Source organism: Rhinolophus sinicus, linkage group LG02 (genome assembly GCF_036562045.2).
Source record: "Rhinolophus sinicus isolate RSC01 linkage group LG02, ASM3656204v1, whole genome shotgun sequence".
Classification (NCBI taxonomy): domain Eukaryota; kingdom Metazoa; phylum Chordata; class Mammalia; order Chiroptera; family Rhinolophidae; genus Rhinolophus; species Rhinolophus sinicus.
In genome coordinates, this window is record NC_133752.1 from 155,603,568 (window position 1) to 155,630,398 (window position 26,831).

Sequence of the window (26,831 nt, forward strand, 5' to 3'; positions counted from 1 at the left end):
TTTGAGGTGTATTTTTGATTGCCAGCTATGCATTAAGGAATAAAGCAACATACAGATTAGGCAATCACTTGCAACCTCTTTTATAGCTTCATAGCTACACAAATACCTCGTGTTTTATCAATACTGATCCCAACCCACCTTTTGCAGCTGACATCGTAATTCACAGTTTTTAATGTACTTTCACTCTACTGGAAATAACTTTTCTGTAGCTTGGTATGTCAGTGATAAATCAGAGTCATTGATTACTTCTCTCACAAGTAGGTTGTCTATAATGATATAACAAGAACTGATTGATATTTTTTTTACATCTGTGGTTTGTTCCAACTGTAAAACAAAAATATCTGCCAGATGTACCTGTAACTGTAGTAACTCTTCTACATTGGGTACTATTAATATTACACAATGCCAACTGCATCATATATTGAAAGAATTTTGTGCCTTCTGCTTTCTCTTCAAATGTATGTCAACTATAATTGTTTTTAAAAAGTTTATTTTTATGTTTTTGCTATTATGAGTACAACTATGAATGATGCCTTTGTAGGTTTAGACTTCTCTCTGTTTTTGGTGACAGTATTCATCAATTTTACACTGAAGAGCATATTTGCCATTGTTTTGTAAAAACTTACTTGGTTTGCTAGAGAGGTACTATATTTTGAAAATTATTCAAAAGCTTTGATCCTTAATGCCACTGTTTGACAAAGGATTATACTGTGATCACTAGAGGCAAACGGATGCTGGTTTGGTAAAAAACAGTTTTCAGATATTTATCAGCACGCTTGCCATTCACACTTTTCCAGATACTTGTACATGCACGTCAGTACTTGTAGATTCGCTTACCTCTGTCATACCGATTGACCTTGGATATTCTGTTAAAGCCCTATTCAGTGTGTAGTTTCCATGATTATTTTGAATTCTGGTATTTCTGGAATTATTTTCATCTCTACTTTAATGAGTTAAAACAATTTTTATGAGTTTGGATTATACATTACAAAATGACAGTGGAGTTTCTGTGAAAATCATAATTGATCTGCCAGGCCTATTGTGGAGCATTTTATAGACTGACAGGGATCGCTAGTGGTACACACACGGTGCTTTGAGAACATTGCACTCAGCTGTTCGAGGAGCGCTTATTAAAACAGCCACAGATCTGATTATTATACAAGAAGCAACAGGTCTGGCTGGTAAAAGGTAAAGGAGAAGTACAATGAAAGGAGCAATACTACTACATGGTGAGAACAGTGAAAACCAGTATCTTACCCATATTGGGCCAAGAAGCAGAAGAAAAGCTAAAGTGCAACGTGTAAGGATATACAATACAAAATAAACTGCATAACAGGAATAACTGACAGCACAAAATAAAGGTGAACATTGCAAAGGAATGAAACAGCAAATGGAACAGCTGTATGAGAATGTTAAGTGAAGGACAAATCAAGTATTTATTTCAATAACCTCAAGCAAGGGACAGATAGCTTGTCCCACACTGAAGGAGCTGTAATCTGATGGGTGATTTGTTCTAGTCCAGTGGTGAGTTGAGTCAGTACCACAACTTCTGTGTAATATATACAGATTCAGTGGACCAGACCTAGGGTGTGTCTCAAGCCATCCTGCAATATGGGTATCAGACTGGCACCCACATGAGCTATAGGGTTTCTGTAATGCAGAATGGCATTTCAACTCTTAGAATATAGTTAAGTGTCAATAAATATATTATCTGTTGCTGTGTGACAAATTATCTCAAAACCTAGTTGCTTTAAACAAGAAATAAATTGCCTCACAGTTGCTGTGGATCAGGAATCTGGGTACAGCTTAGCTGGGTTCTGTGATTCAGGGTCTGTCAAATGGCTGCAGTCATCCCAAGGTGTCAGTGGGGGAGGAATTACTTCCAGGCTTATAGGTGACTGTTGGCAGTACAAAGTTCCTCACTAGCCATTGTGCAGGGGACCTCAGCTCCTCACTGACCTGCTGACCAGTGGCTTTCCCCAGTTCTTTGTCACGTGGGCCACTCTACAGGGAGCTCACAGGGCAAGAGAGGGTGAGCAAGGCGGAAGCTAGAGTCTTTTAGTAACCTAATCTTGGAAGTGGTATCAATCACTTTTTGCTGTATTCTATACGTTAAAGCACTTTACTAGGTCCAACCCACTCACAGGCGGGGGATTAGAAAGGACATGAGTATCAGGAGGTAGGCATTATTGGGGACCATCTCAGAAGACTGCGTGTCACAATAAATGCCTTCATGAATGAGTAAGTGAATGAAGGAAAGGAGAGAAACAGGAAAAATAGCTTGTACAGGCGCACCTCATTTTATTGCACTTCACAGATGTTGCATTTTTTTTACAAATTGAAGGCAAGACCTTCTGACTGCTAAAGGATTATGACGTGATTGTGACTGTCTGCAACCAAACCCACAATATCTCTGAGGTACGCCTGTACCAGTAAGTCCCCCATAGGTATAGGCTGCAAGAGTGGGAATGGAACCATAAAAGAGAACATTAATCTCTGGATAAGACCTGTTTCAGCTAAAAGTAGACATTTTTTATCAATAAGTACACTATTAGTTCATTCATATCATTTTAAAAGAAAGCCTTGGAAAATATGAGCGCTGTTTTCTGCAGATTCTAAATCAAAGTAACATCTTTTAATACTGTCAGTCTCTGTATTTAGAAAAGACAAAGCATCCAAATATGATATGTTTCAATGTCACTGGTTTTTAGCTCTCCCTGCACGTTAGAATCACCTTGGAAACTGAAAAACCAAACCAAAAAAAAGATACTTGGGCTCTATCCCAGGCTAAATAAATCAGAGCTCCTAAAGGTGAGCCTCAGACAAGCGTATCTGTTTTAAAAAGGTAACTCAGGTGATTCCTGGGTGTATCAGGCTTAGGGAATGCTAATTTAATTGGTTTTTAATCGAAAGAGTTGAGTATGCACTCTTTCTCTGGTTTGTACTCATTGAAAAAGGAAATAATTTTATACACAAGCTTTCTTCATTCAGCATGTATTTATTCAGTATCAAGTATGTGCATAGCATTTGTGGGGGATGAAAAAAGAAATGTGAGTAGTTTAAAAACGGATGTAAGTTATACTTCATAACATAGGTGTATATGTATTTACTAGGATTATCTGGCACGTCCACGTGTGCTGTAGGGTTTCAGAGAGAGGAAAGATGAATACAGACTAGAGTAGATAAAGAAGGCTATTTGGAAAAGTTGGGATCTGGGGTGCGTTAGGGAAGCACAAGGTGGAATGCTGTAACTCGTTTCACTCGACAGATCCAGATGCTGGGGTCCAATTGGGAGAGATCGGGCAGCTGAGCTGGCACTTTGATCTTATTCTGAGACCAGCGGCTGCACAAGAGGAACAACTGAGGAGCTTTGAAAAATACCAGGTTTCACTCCTGGAGATTTTTATTCAATTGGTCTGGGTGGAGATCGAGTATTGTAATTTTTAAAAGACTCCCTATGATGCTCATGTGCGGCCAGGGTTGCAAAACTGCAATAGGATCATTTAAGTTCTCTGGAAATTTTTCAGCAGAAGGGTTTTAACATTCACATATCCATGAAAAACACATTAGGTATTTTTTATGTCACGGGCACAGATAAACAGCAGTGAACAAAATAAAACAGGAAAAAGTCCCTGTTTATACTTATAGGGGTGATAGGGAACTTATATTCTTTTCTGGTAGGGGAAAACAGTCAGTCAGTACAGAGTGTGGTGAGTAGAAACAAGTGCTTTGAAAAAAATAAAGCATAGTGAAGGGAACAGAGGAATGAACAGAGTGGGGAATGGAGTTGGAGAGGAGAGTGCGATTTTTTGTCAGGTTAGAAAAGACTTCCCTGACAATTGGCATTTGAGCAAAGACCTGGAAGAAGTGAGGGAGTTAGGAGGCAGAGGGGATAGCGAGGGAAACTGCCAGGCAGTAGAAGGCCAGTGAGATTGGATGCTCACTGAAAATTCCCAGTGTGACTGTATTTGTTGATAGGGCTTTTTAGGAGGTACTTCAGGTTAATAAGGTCATAAGGGTGGGGTCCTAATGCGATAAGATTGGTGGCCTTTTAAGAAGGGGAAAAGAGATCTTTCTCCCTCTCTCTACCCTGTGAGGACACAGAAGGAGGCCCTCTACAAGCCAGGAGGAGAGCACTCACCAGAAGCCAAACCTTGCTGGATTTTGATCTTGGATTGTCTAGCCTCCAAAATTGTGAGGAAATAAATTTCTGTTCTTTAAGCCATCCAGTCTACAGTATTTTGTGATGGCAGCCCAAGCAGACCAAGACACAGGAACAGAGGGCACCAGAGGGGAGAATGTAGGAGATGAGGTGGGAAGAGAGACTAAATCTGGAAGCGCTGTGGACTAGAGCAAGAATTTTGGATTTTATTCTCAGCTGCCATATACTCTGTTTGCCAGAGTGTAACAAGGAAAGGGGTTGGGTGAGGAGGAGGAACCCACTGAACGGTTTTAAACAGAGGAATGATATAATTTGATTTATACCTGGAAGGATCAGTTGACTGTTTTGTGGGAAAATAGTCCATAGCAAAGCACTTGAGGAATCAGGGGTTTTAGTTAGGAGGATATTACAAGGGTGATATCAGTGGGGGTGGTGAGAAATCATCCAATTCTAGATCTATTTTGTAGGTAGAATGGAAATGATTTGTTAATTAATGTGGGAATGAGAGAAAGTAAGCGGTTGATCTGAGCAACTGGAAAAATGGAGCGTCATTTTCTAAGATAGGAAGACTGCCAAAGAATGGAAGAGTGGGTGAAGTGAGGAATCAAAGGTATATTGCTGAGCAAACCAAGTTATTTTGAGTTGCTACTAGACATCCAAGTGAAGATGTTAAATAAGTAGGCAGTTGGTTATATAAGTCTGGAGTTTAGGGAAGACATTGGAGCTGGTGGTATAAATTTTGGAGTATCATTGTATAGACAGATCAATTCTTAATCTTGGGTGCACTTTAAAATCAGCTTGGGAACTTTCAAGACATTTCTGAGCCTGGCCCCACCACTACAGATTCTTATCTAACTTGGGAGTGGGGCTTAGGCATTCCTGTTTTAATTCGATTAGTGGTTAGGTTAAACATTTTTAAAAACAGCTTTTATTGAGATATAATTGACATACAGTATACTGCACACAATTAAAGTGTATAATTTGATAAGTTTCAATACATGAATATACCTGTGAAACCATCACCACAATAGTGAACATTTTTTTCCCTAGGCACAATTATTTTTAAAAAGCATTGCAGGTTAGTTTTAATTGGGGTCAGGGCTGAGAACCATTGTACAGATGGTATTTATAGCCAAGGACTGCATGAGGTCACCTAGAACAGTGTTTCTCAAGCTTTTGTGTGCCTAAAAATACCCATAGTTCTGGGGGAAGTTCTGAGAATTTGCATTTCTTGGAGGCTTCCAGGTGCTTATGCCCTTGGTTAGGTCGGTGGACCATACTTTGAGTAGCACCGTCCTATAGGGTTAGTGTAATAGAAGAGATACCTGAAGACTGAGTCCTGGGGGTACTCCACAGTTTAGAAATTGGAAAAGGGAAGGAACCAGTAAATGAGACTGTGAAATCGTAGCCGGCGAAGCAGGAGAAAAATTGAATGAGCCTGGTATTCTAGAGGCTTGTGAAAAAAGTTTTGCAGGAAGTGAAGGTGTGGTAAACTCAGTTAAATGCTGCTTGAAAAGACTAAGATGAGAGCTACAGTTGACCAATCAATGGATATGACAAAGAGATTGTTGGTGACCTTGAAAGAATTTTGGTAAATAGTAAGGAAAAAAGCCTGAGTGAGGTGAGCCCATGAGAGAATGGAAGAAAGAAGTGTGGAGAGTAAGTATGGACAAATCATTTGATGCTTATAGTGGAAAATAGAACAGAGAAATGGTGCAGTTGCTAGAAAGGGATGTGGACATAGGGAAGGGTTTTTTTTGTTTTGTTTTGTTTTGTTTTGTTTTTTTAAGGTAAGAACTACTTTATGTGTTTGTATCCTGACAGGAATAACCTGTTAGAGAAGGAAATACTATTGGAGCAGGAGAGAAGGGGAGATCCATAACAAGAGTGGTATCTTGGAGAAGAGACCCAGTGGGCAGGTAGAGGTATGGCTTTAAATAGGAATGTGGATAGGGAAGTTAGAGTATATGATCACAGATGGAGTTTGTGGAAATTTTAATTGAATAGCTTCTATTTTCTCTGAGGTAAGAATTAAGGTCAATCCATAATAAAATGGCATGCAATAAAAGTAAGTTTTGTTCAGTGCTCTATCCTCAACGTTTGCTTGGAACAGTGATTTGAACAGTGAGTGTTTCATGAATATTTGTTAAATGAATGAATGTCACGAAGAGTAATCTTGGATTGGAGGGGAGAAGGCAGGGAGTCAAATAGGTAATATAGGAAGCTGCTGTTGGGTTAGGCTAGAATGGGGTTCATGGGAATGGTAACAGGGAATCGTTCCAATCATATGGAAGACAAATGGAAAGGACTCAATGTTTATTTGGCTAAGAGGAAGGAAAAGTTGAGGATGACCTGTTTGTAGCTCTAGAGAATGACCTTGGTCTTTCAAATTAAGTGAACTGTGATGATGTTTAATGATTTGAGGGATTTTTTCAGACTTAATTGCTGAACACTCTAACCTAGTTTTTATAGCAGATGTATTCATCTATTTTGTCTGTGCTTCCCAAGGACTATCTTAGTAGCTGCCAGGGAATCAGGTCTCCCCTGCTGCCACCTCCCAGGAGTTTAGGGAAAATTGTGTTCTGGGCTTCTGTAGAAGTGTTTGATGTTGACAAATATATATATATATAGATCTTCGAGTAAAGACTCTTCAGAATACTCTGCATAGATTCTTGAAATGGTGAAGCACATTGTTCCTTGCATTCTATAAGTACACTTAAGCAAGTATCAAGAAGAAAGAGTGCAGTGAACCTGAGGTGTAAATTTACTTGGTATAGTGCGAATACATTGGATCTCAGTTTTCTCATTATATTCCTCACATTATGTTCCTCACAGCCACACCTCAGGGATAACTGGGAGGTTCGAGGACGAGCGCTGAGCACACGGGGGCTCAGGAGTCCCCAGATCAACTTAATACATATATGGAAATCAGTGTTTCAGTTTTATATATTGAGATTGCTTGTAAGATTTTTTTTAGCATGATTTTGCTGCAAAAACAATAACAAAAACATTTGAGTATCCTTACTATAGGTAATGTTTGAATTTTGCTGATAAGTCAGTGTTGGTATTAGCATAGAGGACAATTTCATTATTTGGAAATGGGGAAAACCACTTAGAAAGGACTCTTATAATATGATTCAATAATAAATTTTTATAGAAAGCAGACATGTACATTAAACCCTTCATTCCATTTTTATGGAAAAGAAATAAATGGCTCAAAAGCAAGATGGCATCAGAAATTTTTTTCCTGGAAAATGAGTCCCTGGAAGTTGGCACCTAATCAAATCAGTGTTCATGTGATTGATTAATAGTTTTTAACACATTATATTTAATTTGTATTTATAATGATCATTAACTTTGAGATATTTATTGAGCATCTGATACGTGGGGATACAAAAATACGTAAGATGTGATCTTTTCCCATGTAGGCCTTAGAGTGCAGTTAGTGGGGAGCTAGAACATGAAAGGATTGATAGCATTACAGAGGAGTGTAGAAGACCATGATTCTGCAGAGGTGCTGCAAGGGTTCCACAAATATTCGATGCACATTTCTTTTTAAAATATTAACCATTTAAAAAATAAAATAACACATTACATAAATATGTTCTATGCGCCAAATATTAACATGCACAGAAGACCACTAAAGCTGATTAACTTATTTTTCAGATTAATTCATTCTTTTTTTGCAATCTCAAATTAAAGTAGCAAATTCTTTATTTATATTCCCTCAAACACTGTGAAAAAAGACATGTAGCCCCAGCAACATTTTTTAGTCATTATTTTCCCTCTTCCACCTCTGCCCTCACATAATAGTTTTGCTCCAAGCTACATTTCTCAAAACCTCTCCAACCCCCACAACAAAACAAAACCTCTTTTAGCAGTTTCTTTCTAACATCCTTTCCTTCTGATTCTCTGTCACAAAATCTCAAAAACTGATCTGTCAAGTAACATTTACCTCAGAAAGCCTGGAAGGGGAAGAGTCTTTGTGCAGGCCAGGTTATAGAATGTTCCTCTGAAGGCCTGGGGAGGAGAAAACCAGGAAATGACATGGAGTAATTTCCATGCCTTCATGCTTGTTAATCCTTGGTACACTGCATGGTGTTAGAGCTCTCTGACTGAGTCTTCAAATGACAATATGCTAGATAACTTTTTCACAAAAGTGAAAGGATCATTACCTGTACAATGTACTTTTTTTTTTCTTTTAAGATTTTATTGGGGAAGGGGAACAGGACTTTAAGGGGAACAGGACTTTATTGGGGAACAGTGTGTACTTCCAGGACTTTTTTTTTTCCAAGTCAAGTTGTTGTCCTTTCAATCTTGGTTGTGGAGGGTGCCATTCAGTTTCAAGTTGTTGTCCTTTCAGTCTTAGTTGTGGAGGGCGCAGCTCAGCTCCAGGTCCAGTTGCCATTGCTAGTTGCAGGGGGCGCAGCCCACCATCCCTTGCGGGAGTCGAACTGGCAAACTTATGGTTGAGAGGACGTGCTCCAATCAACTGAGCCATCCGGGAGCTCAGCGGCAGCTCAGCTCAAGGTGCCGTGTTCAATTTTAGTTGCAGGGTGCGCTGCCCACCATCCCTGTGAGACGCGAGGAATTGAACTGGCAACCTGTGGTTGAGAGCCCACTGGCCCATGTGGGAATCGAACCGGCAGCCTTCGGAGTTAGGAGCATGGAGCTCTAACCACCTGAGCCACCGGGCCGGCCCTACAATGTACTTTTAAGGACAAAAAGAAAATACGGTTTCTCACATGAGTAGTCATTCAACATAAAGGATTTTATCATGCAATATTTTGCAACAATGAACCTGAACCATCTTGTTTTGCTATAAGGACATGTGATGGTGTTTTTTCATCTTCTATGATATTTGATACCAAAATTTACTTGATATAATTCATAGTGGATAGACACTGGAGGATAGGTATGCATACCTACTCAAAAAATGAAAATGGTAATTTTGGAGCAAAGAAAATGGCTGTCCTCTTTTCAGAAAAAGCTTTCAAGGTTTTCAAAGAAAAATGTGTATGGACAATATAAGTGTAAAAAGAAGTAGAAGTAAAGATGAGCCAAAATCTATCAGAGATGTATTGAAATCAGGAAATCGGTGTTCCTGGGATTAGGCCTAAGAGCTGATGAGGAATTAGTTACATTAAAAAAAAAAAAAAAAACTTTGCCAATTTAGGTCTATATACCTTCAAAATCATGTTACGGAATAAAAATTTGGGCTTAGTATGTCTTAAAGTGTTACTAAAAATTTTAATATTTATTGTTCTTTTATTTCTTCTGTAAATTATAAAATGACTTAACATACAGAGGGTGCCAAAAAAATGTGTACACATTTTAAGAAAGGAAAACGGTATTAAAATTGTAATACTCAATATATACCAATAACAAAAGATGAATACAAGTCACGTTTGACTTCTGCAATTACAAGAGGTGCTCAAAGTGGTTACCATCAGCATCCAGACACTTCTAATTATGGCGAACTACTGCTTGAGCAACGTTGACCAAGGTGTCCACTTGTATACATTTTCTTTGGCACCCCTGGTATATTTTAAAAGGAGGTCCATGGTGATGGCTATTTTTCCCAGTATACTGATGATTTAAACGTGAACTAAAGTTCTTTTCACCCTGTGTATAATAAGTCCTCTGTTTTCTGTATGACAGCACACCTTTTTTTCCCCGTTTAGTGCTTTTAACAAAATTTACTTTTATTTAATTAGTTTACTTTCGTGTGGTGTCTGCATCATCTGCTAAGTAAACTCTGAGGACATGGACTATGTCTGTCTTGTTTATGGTGAATCTCCAGCACTTTACCTAGTACCTGACAGTATAAGTGTGTAGTACATTGTCAAACAGGGTGGGTGCTTTTAAAAACTTCCTTGGTTAGATTTTTGGTCTTTTGTTGATAATGTATCAACAGACTCACAACAGATTTAGGTTTATTAGTTCAGCCTTTTTTACTCATTGAGATTTATTAAATTGCTTCGATTTACCGTAATTTTATCATGAAGCAGATTGCTTCTGAGCTGTAATGCTGCCTCTATTAGAAAAGAACCAGTAATTATTTTATAGCTTGTTTGTTCATTTGTTTTTCCTGTCCAATTTGACAAAGCAAAATTGTGATGAGGATGGTCAAGCTTATAACATTTTTCTTATAATTAGCACATAGAATTTGTGTTGGGGGATGGTGGGATTGGAGGGCAGACACACAGTTAGAAACGGCATATAAGTCAACATGTACCAGCCTCCTGCCCCCATGGGATGTCAGACAACTCCTAAAAATATTTTATTCTGATGAATAGTAAATATCCATTAAATAGTTGTTGAAATGTTCCCCTTTTTCTTACGTTACAGTACATCAACAGACCTGCCAAACTTTACTGTCTATTTGGGCTATTTATGAAGTATATGTAGAAACACATAGGGATTCCCAAATTTTTGAATATGGTATTACACAAATTATAGCCTAATCATAACATATGTAAGAAGATGACAGTAGAGTGCCGTTGGAATATGGATAGATAGCACTTATTTTACTAATTAGGTGATCCTTTTGTTCTCCTAATCACAGAGTTTTTGGCATTGTAGGTGTGTTGTCAAAACCACGGATTTAAACCACTGAACATAAAAAGGCATACGTTATTAAATGATACCCTTCCCCTTATTTCCTGAGTTAACTGTCTCCCACTTCTCAAACTTCCTGCTATCCTCCTTATTTTTCTCAGTAAATACAAAAGGGATCACAGTTAAACTCTTACGCTCCGTGGAGATGGGAGGGCTTTCTTCTTAATAGGGCACGGTGAAGAAGAGTCATTTTATGACATGATGAAAAGATCATCATAAGGGATGTTCCCTTATCTTCAGTGAAGGATCTTTACAGCTCATTTAGCCCCTAGAGAGCAGCAGAAAACTTTATATTAATAATCTGACTATATGTATATAAGTATATTTATATCTCGTGCTCCTTTTCCCCTAAAGTTGAACCAGATCAAATAATCCTACAACAGAGGAGCAAAGTTACAATCTTGAAGTGCAAATCAACCATCATTGAAATAAGAATAAAATAATGGAATAGTACACATTTAGGCAAGTCTAGGATAAAAAGAGAAAGAGATACAACTATCAAGAACAGAAATAAATAACATTTTTTCTTAAGGCATAAGAGAACTACTATAGAAAATTTAGTGATTAAAAAATGAAATCAACAAACAATAGGTACAAAGATTGCGTAGTTGCTTATCAGACCACTAGTTTTGCATTTCCGTTTGCCCTCATGACCAATACCAAGTTCATCAGTCCCTCTTGTTTAGAGTAGTCCTGTTCTTGGCTTCCTGCAACTGCGTGTCTTAGTCCCTTTGAACAGCTATAACAAAAATACCATAGACTGGGTGGGATATAAAAAACGGTAATTTGTTTCTCACAGTTCTGGAGGCTGGGAAGTCCAAGATCAAGGCATTGGCAGATTCAGTGTCTGATGAAGACACACTTCCTCATTGACAGCCATTTTCTCGCTGTGTCCTCACAGGGCAGAATGGGCGAGGGATCTCCCTGGGGCCTCTTTTCTAAGGGCACTAATCCCATTCACGAGGGCTCCACCTGCATGACCCAATCACCTCCAAAGGCCCCACTTCTACTGCCATAACCTTGGGGGATAGGATTGATTTCAACATATGAATTGGTGGGGGTGGGGCACAAACATTCAGTCCACAGCACTGTTTTTCCATTTCTTTCAGTTTTACTCCCATTTGGGGGGAGTTCTTTATCCCTCTTATTCAGGTGCACATTAGGTTGTATTATCCTGAAATGTCAGCAGATTCACTGCTTCAATTCCACTCCCCTGCCTACGCCATAGAATAGATCCTTATTACTACTACTCCATTTGCAGTTTGATGTGGTAGTTCTCCAGCTTGTCTCTCACCTGACCAGCTCGACCAACTGTTCTTTATGTGTTGGTTTTGCCTTGTGGGAGAGTGGACATTTGTTGAGTATTTTGTTCTTACCACTGACAGTTTAACACCACTGACAGTTTAAGAATTCTAGATTCATAACTCTTAGAAATAAATTATTTATATTTAACTCAACCTCATGGTTTTATGAAGCAAATCATGCTTTACTAATAAGCTTTTATTTTCAGATTAATGGACCATATTTTATATGGGCCATATAAAAAGGGAAAATGATTCTAGGAAGATACTGGAGACATAAAACTTGTTAAATATGATAAAGACTTGGCAACAGTTGTATTATAACATTCATGAAATTGGGGAATTAGGATTATCCCTTTCTCACATAAAAGCAGGATTGAGACATGAGGCAGTGTCATAAAATGGAATGGTACATAGAGACAAATCCTAGATGGGTGGGGAGTGCTTGATCATGTTATAAAAATACTTCGTACCCAACCACAGCACAATAGTTATATTTCTGAAAATATCATGATCAGAGTGTCCACGATTGAGGTATTTAGATCTTACGGAAAAAACAGCATTGGGGTACTGAGGTCATTAATGAATCCAGAAAAACCTAGAAAAATACTCAATTTTATTTAAAGATAACATTAAAAAAAGACATCTTAAGTTAGTAACAATGACTGTTAAATAAACAACATAAATTATTGATTGCTTGAAACTTCAGGATTTTATTCTAGGTCAAAAGAATGTAAATCTGTTTTACTGTTTGCAGTTTTATTGTAATTCAATTTAATTCATTAACATTTTCATAATTTATTTTGCATTAAATTGAGGTGGAGGGAGCAACAGCACAAAATGTAATAAAGGAAGTTGTCGAACCTTCATTTTTCGTGGAAGGAATAGATTTAGAGATCCATAATACCTTGGAGACTAAATGATAACTGCACCTCAATTGCATTTTATATCTTGGAGTGACTCAATTTTAGGTGACTCACTGTTCACTAGGCACAGCTCGAAACACATTTTTCTCAACTGTGTCACACCTTTGAGCTTTCTTTCTTTCCATAATCCGACATAATTAAAAGAAATTAATTATTGCTGCTCTTACTTTTTCATTACTTTTTTACTTCTGTGTAGAGGGTGGTTGATCCTGGCCAATGAGTAGGCTTAGAGACATTACTGTACTCCTTTTCTTAAAAAAAACTTCCTTCCTCATTAACCCTATTTGCCATTCATTCATTCTTCAACAAATATTAAATGTCTAGTATTTTTTCAGGACTATGCTAGGCACTAGTTATATACAGTGGTACAGAAAGCTAATATCAGCTCCTTTTTTATGGATTTTATATTCTAGAAGAGGAAACAAAACTCGAAAACTGCAACTCCTTCCCCAACATTGCCTGTGTTCCTTACTTATTGTTTTCATAGCATTTATCAACATCTAAGACTGTTTATTTTTTGTTTGATTCCCCCACAGAATGTTGGCTACACGAGGGCAAGTTCTGTATATTTTGCTAAAGGATTATCTGTTGGTTGAGAAGTGAGAAAGACACATCTGATTGGTCACCATGTCCCCTTGATTCTGCTTCTTCACTGTCTTAAATAACTCCACTGCTGCTTCCTTAGTTCAAGCCCTTTTTATTTTTGCCTGATTTATTAAAGTGGCTTCTTAACAGTTTCCCTGCCTCTGTAGTACCTTTCCTCTTAAGACTGTTGCCAGTAATCTTTGTAAAATTTGTATTTGAATTTCTTTAGTGATCGCCCATCTTTTAAGAGTAAATCAGACTCCTTAGCTTTAGCTTTTCATTATCAGGTGTCTTCCTATCTGTCTAACCTTGCTTTTTTTAATTTCTCTGCCACTCCCTGCTCTCCTTCTCAAACTTTATGCTGAAGTAGTACCAGTATGTTGCACTTCTTCCAGCTTTTTCACAAATGTGGTGGCTGGACCAGAGGCATCAGCATAACTTGGAAACTAGTTAGAAAAGCAAATTATTGGGCTTCACCCCCAGATAAATCTGAAGAGTGTTTAATGGCACTTCTGAAATAATGAAACTAACCATTTAATATTTCTCTTTTAACTTCGATATACTTATACAAAGTGGAAGTAAAAGATTTCATCATTCATCTCCTTTATTATAAAGTATGAAATTGTTTTTCTAAGTTTGAAAGGTATGTTATAAATTAAAAACAGAGGCTACAAATATAAGCTTAAATGTAAGGATGCCCTTTTTTTAAAACTAGATTAAGACATTTGTGTTTGAGCTTTTTTTTTTTTTTTTTTCCACTCATAAAGCCAGGAGTGATACAATAGTCACTGAATCAGAAACACTGGAGTTAGGGCTAAGCCCTCCTATTCCTGTAGGTAATCCTTTTGTACCTTAAATTTGAGAACCACTCCTTTAATCCTTTTTTTTAAAAGTTCGTTTCTTGAATAAGCTCAGCCATTAATTACCATGCTTTCAATATCACTTTCATTTGTGTAACTTTTCTTTAAATTAAAATATTGGGGTGACAACAGTCAACAAAACTACATAGGTTTCAAGTGTACAATTCTATAATACATCATCTGTATATCACATTATGTGTTCACCATCCAGCGTCAGTTCTCCTTCCATCACCATATATTTGACCCCCTCATTTGTGTGACTCTCGATCTACATCATTAGCCCGGATTTCTTTGTCAATCCTACTTTTTAAGTTGTGTATTGGACATCTTTCCTGTATATCCTTCCTGTACTTCAGATTCTTTAAGTTCTAAACAAAGTTCATTTTCCATCTACTGAAATCGCTTTTACATACTGTATTTCCTATTTCTTCCTTCAAAGGATTCTTCCTTGCAGATTTGAATCATAGATTGTGCAGTATTTTCTCATTGATTTCTATTTTCTGTTGCTCTAGAAGAACAACAAAAAAAGATTTTTTAATAACTCAACACTACTGACCAAAATAGGGTCAGGATTTTCCAGGCAATAAAATTATTGTTGTTTATAGACCATCTGTTAAAATGTATTTTTATCTTCCCTCCTCAGTCTTCTTTCTCTGTCTGATTTTAAGAACTTAGAGACTACTTACTTTGAATCTTCACTTTAGTTGCCCAAGTTCTACCATCAAGCTCGAGGGATCCTTGACACTGAGCCAATAGAGTGGTAGCTTGTACTGGCACCAAAGGTTGAAGCCAGGTAACATTTCAGATATCTCGCAATTCCTACAGTAGCTTCTCAATAAATATTTTTTAAATGAATAAGTGAGTAAGTAGGCACGTCTCAAAGGACTGGGCAGATCTCCAAGGTCAAAAAAGCATGGTGAGATTGTGGCTTAGGGACATAAGGAAACTCAACGATTTGAGCAATAAGGACAGAGCAAGTATTAAGTGAATAAATGAAATATTTTAAAGGAAAAAACAAATAGCCATTGACACAAATGGTTATTCCTTCCTTCTCTGAGGGAGGAGGGATATATTTAAGTGTTATTTCAGTGTAAACTTGCAAGTTTAATTTTTAAAATTTATGTTTATATGTGTACTTCCCTATGAACATTTAGTTTGATACACATTTTTAATTTCATGTTGATTTATGTAATAGTTATATTCTAATGGTTTGACTATATCTTGGGCTATAACTTTTAACTATTATAGTTATATTTTTGTTGGATAGGAAAGACAATGTATGTGTGTATATATTTATTAAATTGCACATCTGAATTATGTTACACAGGAATTTTTATACTTGAAAGTTATATATCTATTCTCATAATTTGAGATACTCTATCATAAAGAATATACATTTTAAGTTATAATAATAAAAAACAACCTTTCTTTTTAACATGCACACAGGAAACCTCGACCTGTCTCCCAGTTGGTTGCACAGCAGGTTACTCAGCAGTTTGTGCCCCCTACACAGTCAAAGAAAGAGAAAAAAGATAAAGTAGAAAAAGAAAAAAGTGAAAAGGAAACAACTAGCAAAAAGAACAGTCATAAGAAAACCAGGTAAATTTGAAGAGTGTTTCATGGCACTTTGGAAATAATAAAATTAACCATTTAATATTCTCTTTTAACTTTGATACACTTATACAAAGTGGAAGTAAAAGATTTCATCATTCATCTCCTTTATTATAAAGTATGAAATTGTTTTTCTGAGTTTGAAAGGTATATTAGAAATTAAAGACAGAGGCTACAAATATAAATTTAAATGTAAGGATGCCTTTTTTAATTTTTTTAAACTAGATTCAAAGACGTTTGTGTTTGAGCTATTTATTTTTCATTCATAAAGCCAGGAGTGATATTCACAATATTCACAGATAATTGCATGGGCTTTAATCAGTCAAAATAGTCATGGGTCCATGCAAAACAGATGCCCTTATCTGCACATCAGTGGAGTAACAGCCCTGCATATAACTCAACCAAAGCTGTTACCAGTTTCCTCTGTGATATAACTATGTCATTGTTGTTCTAAACCATTTATTTTAATAAAATTGATTATCTGTAAATTATGGTAAAACTATAAAAGCACAATTCAGAGACCATTACTTCCAGAGTATCACAGTTTTTTTTGTGATGTTGAAGAAGATTCATGAGTGATTGGTTTGATTAATGTTAAAGATTTGAAACATTTAATGATATTTTTGTGGCTAGTTACACATGAATCTAGAGCAGGGGTGCCCAAACTTTTTTCAACGTTTTTTACCAAGGGCCATATGCGGTAAAATACACAAACAGCTGGGCCACTCACTCGAGGTGAAGTACGTATTGCCTCGCCTGGTTTATTTAAACTAAATATGTTTTTGGAATTTGCTGCGGGCCAATTAACAATGGATTGCGGGCTGCAGTTGGCCCACGGGCTGCAGTTTGGACACCCCTGATCTAGAGCTTTAAACATAGATGTATTCATTTTGTTATTTTTACCTAATTTATTATTCATTATAGGCACAGAAAGTATTATTCATTAAAGGCACAGGTAGACAGAAGAGCTAGTTTAAAATTTTATCATGTTTTGTGTTTAGGCCAAGATTGAAAAATGTGGATCGGAGTAGTGCTCAGCATTTGGAAGTGACCGTTGGAGATCTGACAGTCATTATTACAGACTTTAAGGAGAAAACGAAGTCACCGCCTGCATCTAGCGCTGCTTCTGCAGATCAGCACTGTCAGAGTGGCTCTAGCTCTGATAACACAGAGAAGGGAATGTCCAGGTCATCTTCACCCAGAGGAGAAGCCTCATCATTGAATGGAGAATCGCATTAAAGTTTATTTTCTCCAATTTCTTAGTCACTTCTGTCATAATCATGCAAATACACAGATTATGCCAAGTACCACATTTTCATGACAAACATATTCATGTACAATTCATAATTTGTGTTTTACATAAAATAGAAATTTGTTAGAATTTGTTAGATTTTATTGCAATCTATGCCTATCAAACATTTCCAGACTTTAACATTTTGGTCTTCACAGTTAAAGGTGCCATGAAAATGTGGTTGAATTATTCATTATGCAGTGTTATTGGTAAGTCTATTTTCACTTTTAGTTTAGTGAATTCTAACACATAATTCTTGAATTCTCTACTATTGGCATGTAACGAATTTAAATTTTTATAACATAGTGCAAGCTGCCTAAATATGTATTATTTGAGAATTGTGAAACAAATAGTTATATGTATACAAGTCAAAGATCAACTTAATCAAATATTGCTGCAACAGGATTTTCTTAAATGGTTATCTTCTTAAATACACCTGCTGGTACTTGGTGTGGTTAAATAGGAAAATTGCTATTAAATAAAGAATTTGTATGAACCGTTGCCAATGTTTTTGACACATTTTACTAAATTATTGTTCCTGAGTTATGTTTCTGGTTTTATCTGTTTGTTTTTTTTTGTTTGTTTGTTTTTTTGCTTAACTTTCAAAATATTCATTTATTGTAATGTTTACTATCAGACTAGTAAACAATAAAACTGATTATTTAGCTTTATAATTCAGGTTTAGTGCTATTGTCATAGAACACTGGTATTTTCTGTATTATATAAAAAATTAAAATTAAAATAATTATAAGCATTTGGAAAAAGCAGAAGATAAAAGAAACCTGCCATGTTTCAAAAGCTGCAATTTTTGGAAAAGCTTTAACTTAATAGTTTTATCACTGTTTCCTTGCCCCAAACTTACCCAGGGTCATAGAAGTATGAATCTAATTAATACAGAAATGGGAACTGTTGCACAGAAGTGGGAAATAACTAATTTTAAATCAGTTTAATTGGCCTCTTATTAAATGTAACAATTCTTATGAAAATCATAGTGCCCTATTTTCAGACACAACTTCCAGTTTATGCATTTATCAATATTCTGAAGTATAAAAAGTATTTACAGCCCCACTTACTATTATGTAAAGTTACGAATAAAATATTTTTATGACTACAGATTTTGCATTTTTGTTTACAACTAATAAAGTGTTTTATGTTATATTTAAAAATCTAACCTAGAAACCACACAGTACTTCTTAAATTCTCCTAGGGTTTCCTGCTTTCTCTTACCCATTTGCTTAATATATAGCTACCTGTAGGAGACTTCTGCAATATAAATGAAGTTCAAAAACATAACTTGGATACAACATATCACATAAAGACATCATGATAGCATTTGAAGAAAAAAATTATGGACCCTGACAGTTGTGATATTTGGTGGTTTCACGTGGTAATGTAATTTTCTGTTTAATTGCAGTACTTTTTACAGGCACAATGGTACTGTCTTTTTTGTAAGATGCTAGTTGTGAAATACAGTTAATTGCATATAGTAAAAGTCTGTGATTAAAACATTTATATACCTCATTCTTTATAGTGTTGTTAAGTGAAAAATTAAAATTTGTTTTTATTATAAGATACTTTAAATGGAACCCCAACTAACTGGTTATGTTCTTTTAAAACATGCAGTCTTTTGTCTTATTTTATTCTCTGGGTTTTTTATGTTTCAAATGTTTTTTTATATACTCATTTTTAGACATAGTAAAAATTACAAATAATAGTAATAGGGAACATAATCTAAGTTTTAAGTCAAATCTGTGCTTTGGAGGTACTGGGTCTTCTGATGATGATTAAATACTTTCAGGATGTGTTTTAAATGGACTGCATAAGAGAGAAAAATCTGACGGAAGATGGGATTTTACCTGAATGGGACATAGTCATCTTTCTGTATTGGTGGGGAGATAGTATAGCATGGAAATTAAAGAGTGCTAGCTGGTGTCTGGCATTTGAATACCTATTGTAGAAACTAAGTGAGTTTGAGTAAATAGCTCAAGGTCACTTCCCATCTGTTAAACAGGGTAATGATAATCATCTAACTTGTAGGATTGTTGGGAGCATTAAATGTCAATCCATATAAAGTTCTTAACAATTACCTGACATACTAGATGCTCAGTAAAGGTGAGCTTTTACTATCTTAATAGGTAAAATCCCATTACGAATTTTTTTTTTTTTTTTTTTTTGGTAACAAAAGTCATTCCATGCCTTCTTGGATGACTGAAAAGAATTGTGTTCTGGAGGGTACACTGAATTTTCTGCATCAGATGTTTGCTCTGATCCCAGACCAGCCATCTTTCTATAATGAAAGAACCTGATGGTGTGCACTGTGTGACAGGAGAAATGAACCAAGTTGGCTAATTTGGAATTTTGTTATCCTTTCATTAATCACAATTATCTTCACCTGCCTTCATCTCATCCTACCTCAAACTTCCAAAAGAGGAAAGAGACCCAAATCCCATAAATACTTACACCTCATGTTAAAATATGCAAAAGAATTCAGAGCCTGGGTTTACAGTACATTTTTAGCTCTGTTTCATCAATTTACCCTGTGGTTTTAGCAGTGGGTTCTTTTAACCAAATTCCATACAAAAAGAGAATTATTCAGAGTTTATTACCTTATTTTGATATAAATACGAGTGAAGATATAATTTGAGGCATACAAGAATACATACTCTTAAAACCTTTTGTATTACACAGTAGAAAGTTGACTTACTTTAAAAGTTTTATTTTTATTAAATGCTTTCCTAAGATTATAGTGATGATAGACAAACTGAAAACAATAAAGGAAGAAAAACCTCAGCTTTTCTAAGTTGATAGCATATTTATTAACTTACTTTTAGACATAAACCCTTACTGCCTAAAAAGAGTATAGTGTGTTTTTTTTAACTTTTTTTTAAGTGTGTTTTTCCAGGACGTGTCAGCTCCAAGTCAAGTAGTTGTTTTAATGTAGTTGTGGAGGGTGCAGCTCACAGAGGCCCATGCAGGATCCAACAGGCAAGAACCCTGTGTTACGAGCATCGTGCTCTAACCAACTGAGCTAACAAATGGTCTAGGGGTTTTCGTTTCCACTTAGCTGCTGCTTTTCTTGGTCTGCAACTTACCTCTTTTCTGGGATCTTTTAAAGACTTGATGTAGTAACGGGGCCATTGCCAGCAATTTCGGAACTGTACTTTGAAAAATAAGTGAAAACAGAAAAGTGAGTATGTAAGAAAAGGTTGACCACAAAATAATACTTTTGACTCATTAGCCCTGGTGCCCTTCCTCTTTAACCATGGGCACCTTCAGTTGTCTGAAACAACGAAAGTAGAAAACTGAAATGTAGAAAATCCATCAGTGACAAAAATAGCTGAGCAGACAGTAAAGGTTACAGAATACAGGATGTGACTGATCATTTTGTGAAAGCAGATGAGAATGCCTAAACCAGCTATTGACATTGATGAAAAATAAGCCCCACTAGTATCAAAGGCAAGCAAGGACAGGAATGGAAAAAAAGGAGGGAAGAAGGGGAAAAACAAAGACAGTGCAAATATAATAGAAATAAGAAAATGGGTCATTGTGATGCAATCTGGATAGAAAAGAATGACTAGGAAGGGAGAAAATAGAGCTTTCAGCATGTCTGTCTCAGAACATTTGAAAAACATGCTATGATAAATCATAACAAGTTTCAGTTGTGTTTAGTAGACTGTTTATTAGGGCAGCAGCTATGTGTAATAACTTTTGAACAATAGTCTTCAAAACCAGTGCATTTTAAAAAGCTGTATTTACCTTGAATAATGCGGACAGTTTACTTTCCGGAATGTACATCATTACTTGCCCTGGTAATTTAAATGTTAACGTTTTTAATGTGGTGTGTTTAGCCAGTGTAGATATTCCTGCCTTTATGGAATAGGCCAACTCTGGAGCATACGAAATGTCATGAGAAGACCAGGTACTTCTATGGAAAAATCAAGTGGAGCTCTGACAGGTTTCAGTGCTCTTGGACATGTTTCATATTCAGAATCATTTTCTGGTGGTCATGGGTCCCTGCCACCAACACCCAACCAGTAGGAGTTGTAGACTGTGGTAGCTATTTCACTGTGGTAATACTTCCAGTATTTTTCTGATCTAGGTTTTCCAGAATCAGTATTACTCAACTCTGAACATTTATTGAGTATATTTTGTGTGCCAGGCACTGGGCTAGGGCTTGGTTACAAAGGAGACAAAAATGTGGGACTCACATCTTGGAGATCTGTAAATAATTACAATGCCATCACTGCACAATAAAAATGTGTAAGATACAGAAGTAGCAAAGAGGGTGTGCTTGTCACCCTTTTGTTTCTAGAAAATTCATCTTGGCCTTAGTATCCACTGCAAGTTCACACTGAAAATGTTAGTATCTCATCTGGATAGCTGCAGCCAGTGACACCCAATATTACAATACTAGTGACACCCAATATTACAATAGCTGTAATATTGGGTGTCACTAGTAGTTTCAGCCAGCACCATTACATTTTTCAAAAGTTTAAAACTTGAAACCATGCAATGCGAGATAATTTTCTACACTAATTTTTAAAAATTAACAGCTGAAGGAGGTCTACTATTGCCTTTCTGTGAAGATACCAAGGGAACATTATGTCACTCAGAATCCAAGTGAGAAATTTTATTTAGACCTATTTCAGGAAAAGCTATACTTCACCTGAGAAATCAATTTGCCTTTTTCTTATGGACAATGCAAATCATTAATTGTTAATCAGTTTTTGCTTTAGTTGTAAGAGATCTCAGATTAAAATCAGGCTTTTAATAATTATGTAGGACTCAATTGCTTGTGTGTCTATATTCTAACTGATTATTCATATTTTTCTAGATTCTTTTTTATCTACTTAATGTTTTTCCTTATGTTTTTATAAAGTTCCTCAAATCTCTTCTGCAATAAGGCTAAATAGTAATATATTTTTTAAAAAGCTCAAACTGCTTTATTTCAATGTGTGAGGATAAGTAAGCCCCAATGGGAACTTTTTGGGGCAAGGAGCCAGTAAAATGGTGCCTCTCCAACTAGAATTCCCGAGGAGTGGAAATAATATATGAGTTTGGCAGGTCTTGAGATTACACCTTGGTTTAGGTTGCTGACCTACCTGGAAATAGGAAGTTTGAATGAAAGCTACTATACCGTTTTCATATTTCCATTTACTCTTTTAGCAAGAGAATTCAGAAAGTAAACTGGGTACCAAGATTTATTTAGACTTTTTCATGTGTATTATTTTCACTACCCTCTTTTAATTCATAATAATAACAATTAAATAAGCCTGTGTTTACTTTTGAAGAAGAGTTCAAAACCAGTTTGGAAAAAAGACTCCTAGGGGACAAAATGGCAAAGAAAGCATTTTAAAAAAAAGAAGGGAAGTAGGCTGAGTTCTCAGAAGAAAAGAGCAGATTGATCTGGCCTTAGGCCCAAAAAGTAGTTTTGAGTCTTTAATAAGATTAAATACAACAATTTACATTTCCAGTACAGGATAACATAAATAATTTAAGGGACACTTTAACTTAATTAGAGCCAAAATTTTTTTTTTCCTTTATGAATATACAGAAATGTAAAAAAAAAAATCAAACAGAATGTAGAACTCTCTGGTAATGTGATTTCTGAATAGAAAAGAATATGGATAACAAGAATGCTGATTTTATTTTTCACTTAAGCACTGGACTTCCACTGGATTTCTGAAGTGAGATGGTATCAGAATTCTTAGTTATTCCCACTCAGCCTTCAATTTTTTTTTGTAACCTGGGTTAGGAGAGAGACTTGTAACTTAATATTGTAATCATGACCTTGACTGATGGCAGGTTTTAGAGAATTTGTGCATGTGTGTTTTAATTTAAATTTTCCCCATGACTAAATTTCCCTGCAAATCTAGCTTTTAATTTTACTGACAGCATTTATTTTAAAATAATAGATTATATTCTATTGTAATAATGGGAATGGAAGGTTCCTGAAGATTGATCCAGGGAGAATTACAGATGTGGTCCACAGGATAGTCCTTCGTCTCTTCCCCTCTATGCTGCCTCCATACTCTCCCTCCCTGTGGATGGAAATGCCACCTGTATGCTAGGATCGCATAGGAACTAAGGTGTTCCCACTCATTGGTTTTCCACTACCACTTTTTCTAATCTTGTGACCAATAGTTGAGTTTTTTGAGAATGAAAAGAATCACTTCACTGTTTCATTGTATCCCTGACCTAACCCTTTCCCTACATTTACTGGTCTGAATGAATATTTAAAATACTTTTTGTTCAAACAGCATTATTTTCCAACTTTTTCCTCTGGTCCAATAAGGTCTCTAGGAAATAGACTGTGGAAAATAGAGAAATTTCACTGGAGGCCTACTGGAGGAGAGAATAATTTTCATTTTTAGTCTGAGTTTCTGATTCTTTGTGCTCTGTAACTAATCTGACTTGTATTCTTGTATTTCTCTGATTGTAAATTTTATTTGTTTTCACCCCCAAGACTAGTCTAAGAGGTTTTCATATAACATTGATTTTTTTCTTTTTGCTTTTAATTTGCATCACTCAGCATTTATTTGTTCATAGTGAGATAGCATGGTATAATGGAAAAAACAAACATGCACTTTGGATCCACAAATATTTCCATTCAAATTATGAATCTTCATTATTAGTGGTTAATGAACTTCTCTGAATTTCAGCTTCCTTGTTTTAGAAAAGAATAAATATCTTCTACTTCATATAAATGTTATAATGATTAAATTAGATTATGCATAGACCTTTATAAAGAAGTTATATAAAAGAGTTTTTCAAACTTTGCTCTGAAAATGTATAGAATTTACCTTTTTCCCAATAGGATGTCTTTTTTGTTGTTTTATTTTTTTAAAGAAGCACTCAAAGGTAGACAGGTGGGAAGGAAATGTTGAGTAGGACACCAAATTTGCTCTAGAAAGAGAGAAGACATGAAAAAATAAAATCACTCATTAATTGAATATCTATTATATATCCAACATGAACTAGGAGTTATAAGAAAAGTTAAGATTAATCTTTTATGAATATATGATTCCTGAGATTTGGATTATTCTGAATCCGAGAGTTTTCTAGATCATGGAAAAGATCTCTTATCTCCATAATTTAGACAACAGATACTGCCACTTAAAAAAATTTTCTTTGCCTAAATTTACCTTTTGATAGGGAGAAGGGAAGATCAAAACTGATTAAAAATTTGGATATAGCCAGCCTGTCATTAGAGAATTAAGACAGTTGTCTAGAGATGAAAAAAATAGATTTAGGAATATGTCATATACATAGTAAATGAAAAAATATCTTTTATGTCAAAAATATTTTAAATATAATTTTTAATAATTTAAAATTCATTTTAGGAATATGAAAATGTAACGTGTGAATCCTAAAAATGATCAGGAGGGCATGCTCCTTATAGTCCAAGATAACCAGTTAAGACAGTGTGTGGTAACAAAAAAATCATTTCTATTTTTGGTATGCCTTATACGAGTATAGTTTTTCAACAGAATTTCCTTTTTAATTACAGGATTAAAAGGAACCTAAAGAGATGATATGGTCCAGAAACCTGATGTCAAATAAATGGTTGATTATTTTTCTGGATATGCTCTTCCCATAAATTGTTGCAGAAATGAAAACTGCCATTCCAGTATCTTAACAATCTGTGGGTCATTACATCATGCTTTATTTTTTACTACATTTAGTTGCTTTGTTGAAATAGAGAACAGTTGAAGTTAGCATCTCTTTAAACATCCTTTATCTGAGTACTAGCTCTCACTCTAGTTTCTGGTACCATATCCTTTAGTTTTCCCTCTCAAAGTATTTCCCATTCTTATAAATGCTTTTATTATCCATCTTTGTACCTCCTTATTGTTTTTCTCTTAGAATTACAAGGTGTAGTGAAAGGATTAACTTAATATTGTCATTTTTTACCTGCCTGTCTCCCCTTTGAGGGCAGTGCACTCTAGCCTCTTGTCTGGCATGTAGAATATATTCAATAAATGTTTATTGAATGAATAAGTGTATGTTTTCATTCTATTCACACATCTTGATAAAATGCTAGTTTTTTATTTTTGGTCAGGTAAGGCAAGATTTAATTCTTATAGGTGAAGAAACTGAGGCTTAAATTTGTTTAGTGACTTTCTCACATTTACAGAGGCAGCACTTTTTTGGTGTAGGAATTCCAAATGGAGAATGGCTAAATTAAATAGTATTCTCCCACCTTGCTTCTCATGGCTAAACTCTTCAAAGCTCCAAGTGCAACATGAACAGTTTTAACAGCATGATTTCTCTCCGTGAAATTGTGTGTGTGTGTGTAAAGCTTCCTTTCCCTCACTTTTTGGCCAGCCTCCACAGGGCAGCTAGAATCTGCTCCCTAACAGGCAAGTGTGATCATGTTACGTCCTAATTAAAAAACCCTTCAATGGTTCACCATTGTCTGCCAGATTAAGTTTAAACTCCTTGGTATACTAGCTAAGACAAGGCACTCAAATATCTGGCCCCTTCAATTTCTAGTCTTATCGCTCAGCATATCCTCTCTCGCATTCACTTAGCTGGTGGTATCAAACTTCTCACAGTTGTCCGTCCCCCCCCCCCCCCACCCCCCCCACCCCCGCCAACACAAGAGCCTGTTTATTATGGAGTTTCTCTTGATCACACCCATAGGTAGAACTGATTGCTCCTTTTGGTGTGTGTGTGCCCACACCTTAACAGGCTTACATTCTAATGTCTGTATCACTGTATCGCACTTACCTACAAGTACCCAGTGTCCTGTCCCACACCCCAAGTCACACAGTGCTTGGCACAGTGACGTTCTGCAACTGTTCAGTAAATGAATGGAGTGGAAATATGGCTGAGGAAATGGGAGAAGAAATGGAAAGCTGAAGAGAAAGCTCTTTAGGGCGAATATGAAATTGTTTTGGACATGCAAATGATGAGTTGTGAGGAAGGTCAAAAAGATGTAAAAGGGAGGACCTCACTTTGACAGGTACTTACAGCCTCCTTGGGAGGCAAAGTAAGCCTTCTCAACCGTAACAAGGTAATTAGATATCTGGGTGAAATGGCTCGTGCAGTTTTATAAAAACTTAAGAGGTTGGGGAAGTCCCGGCTGAGAAGGATGGAGCTGAAAAATGGCTTAATCAAGTGCTTTTAAGTGAAAGGCGTTTTTGTGCGTTAAGCAATTCCATCTTTACAACCACCCTACGATGAGGATATTGTTTCCATGTTAGAGTCGAAGAAACATGATCAGAGAATTTCGGTTGCCCAAACTCACAAACTACCACGCCGAAGAACCATCATTTGAATTTGAGTCAGCTGCCTCCAACGCCCCCGTTCATTTCGCCATACGCCTCTGCAGTTCAGAGCCCCAGGCTCGGGATTTACCGGCTCTCGGGTCGGCGTTCCCGCTGGATCCTGCGGGTCTCGCACCCCCGCGCGCGGGGAACGCACCGCCGGCGCACCCAGCCCTCTCGCGCTCAGTGCGCCGGCGCGTCC

General features: G+C 36.3%; 1 protein-coding gene and 1 long non-coding RNA gene across 6 annotated transcripts in view; one reads left to right on the forward strand and one right to left on the reverse strand.

Annotated features, from left to right (window-relative positions):
- The window catches only part of YAF2 (YY1 associated factor 2), a 69,954-nt gene extending 51,484 nt beyond the window's left edge, over positions 1 to 18,470 (forward strand). For 3 of the 5 annotated variants that reach the window (XM_074325829.1, XM_074325828.1, XM_074325830.1), the window contains 2 exons: positions 15,902 to 16,054; positions 17,068 to 18,470. In XM_074325829.1, the coding sequence (XP_074181930.1) occupies positions 15,902 to 16,054; positions 17,068 to 17,305 (391 nt within the window). In that variant the 3' untranslated portion in view covers positions 17,306 to 18,470. Of the gene's footprint in view, positions 1 to 15,901; positions 16,055 to 17,067 lie in introns of those variants that run through there. The other 2 variants (XR_012494009.1, XR_012494008.1) reach the window with 2 other exon arrangements.
- Positions 7,479 to 26,731, reverse strand: LOC141570111 (uncharacterized). The gene is made up of 5 exons (XR_012494010.1): positions 26,611 to 26,731; positions 24,161 to 24,263; positions 20,450 to 20,517; positions 10,918 to 11,051; positions 7,479 to 8,873 (listed from the first exon to the last, which is right to left on the reverse strand). It is a non-coding gene; the product is annotated as an uncharacterized LOC141570111 (long non-coding RNA).
- Positions 26,732 to 26,831: the final 100 nt, after the last annotated feature.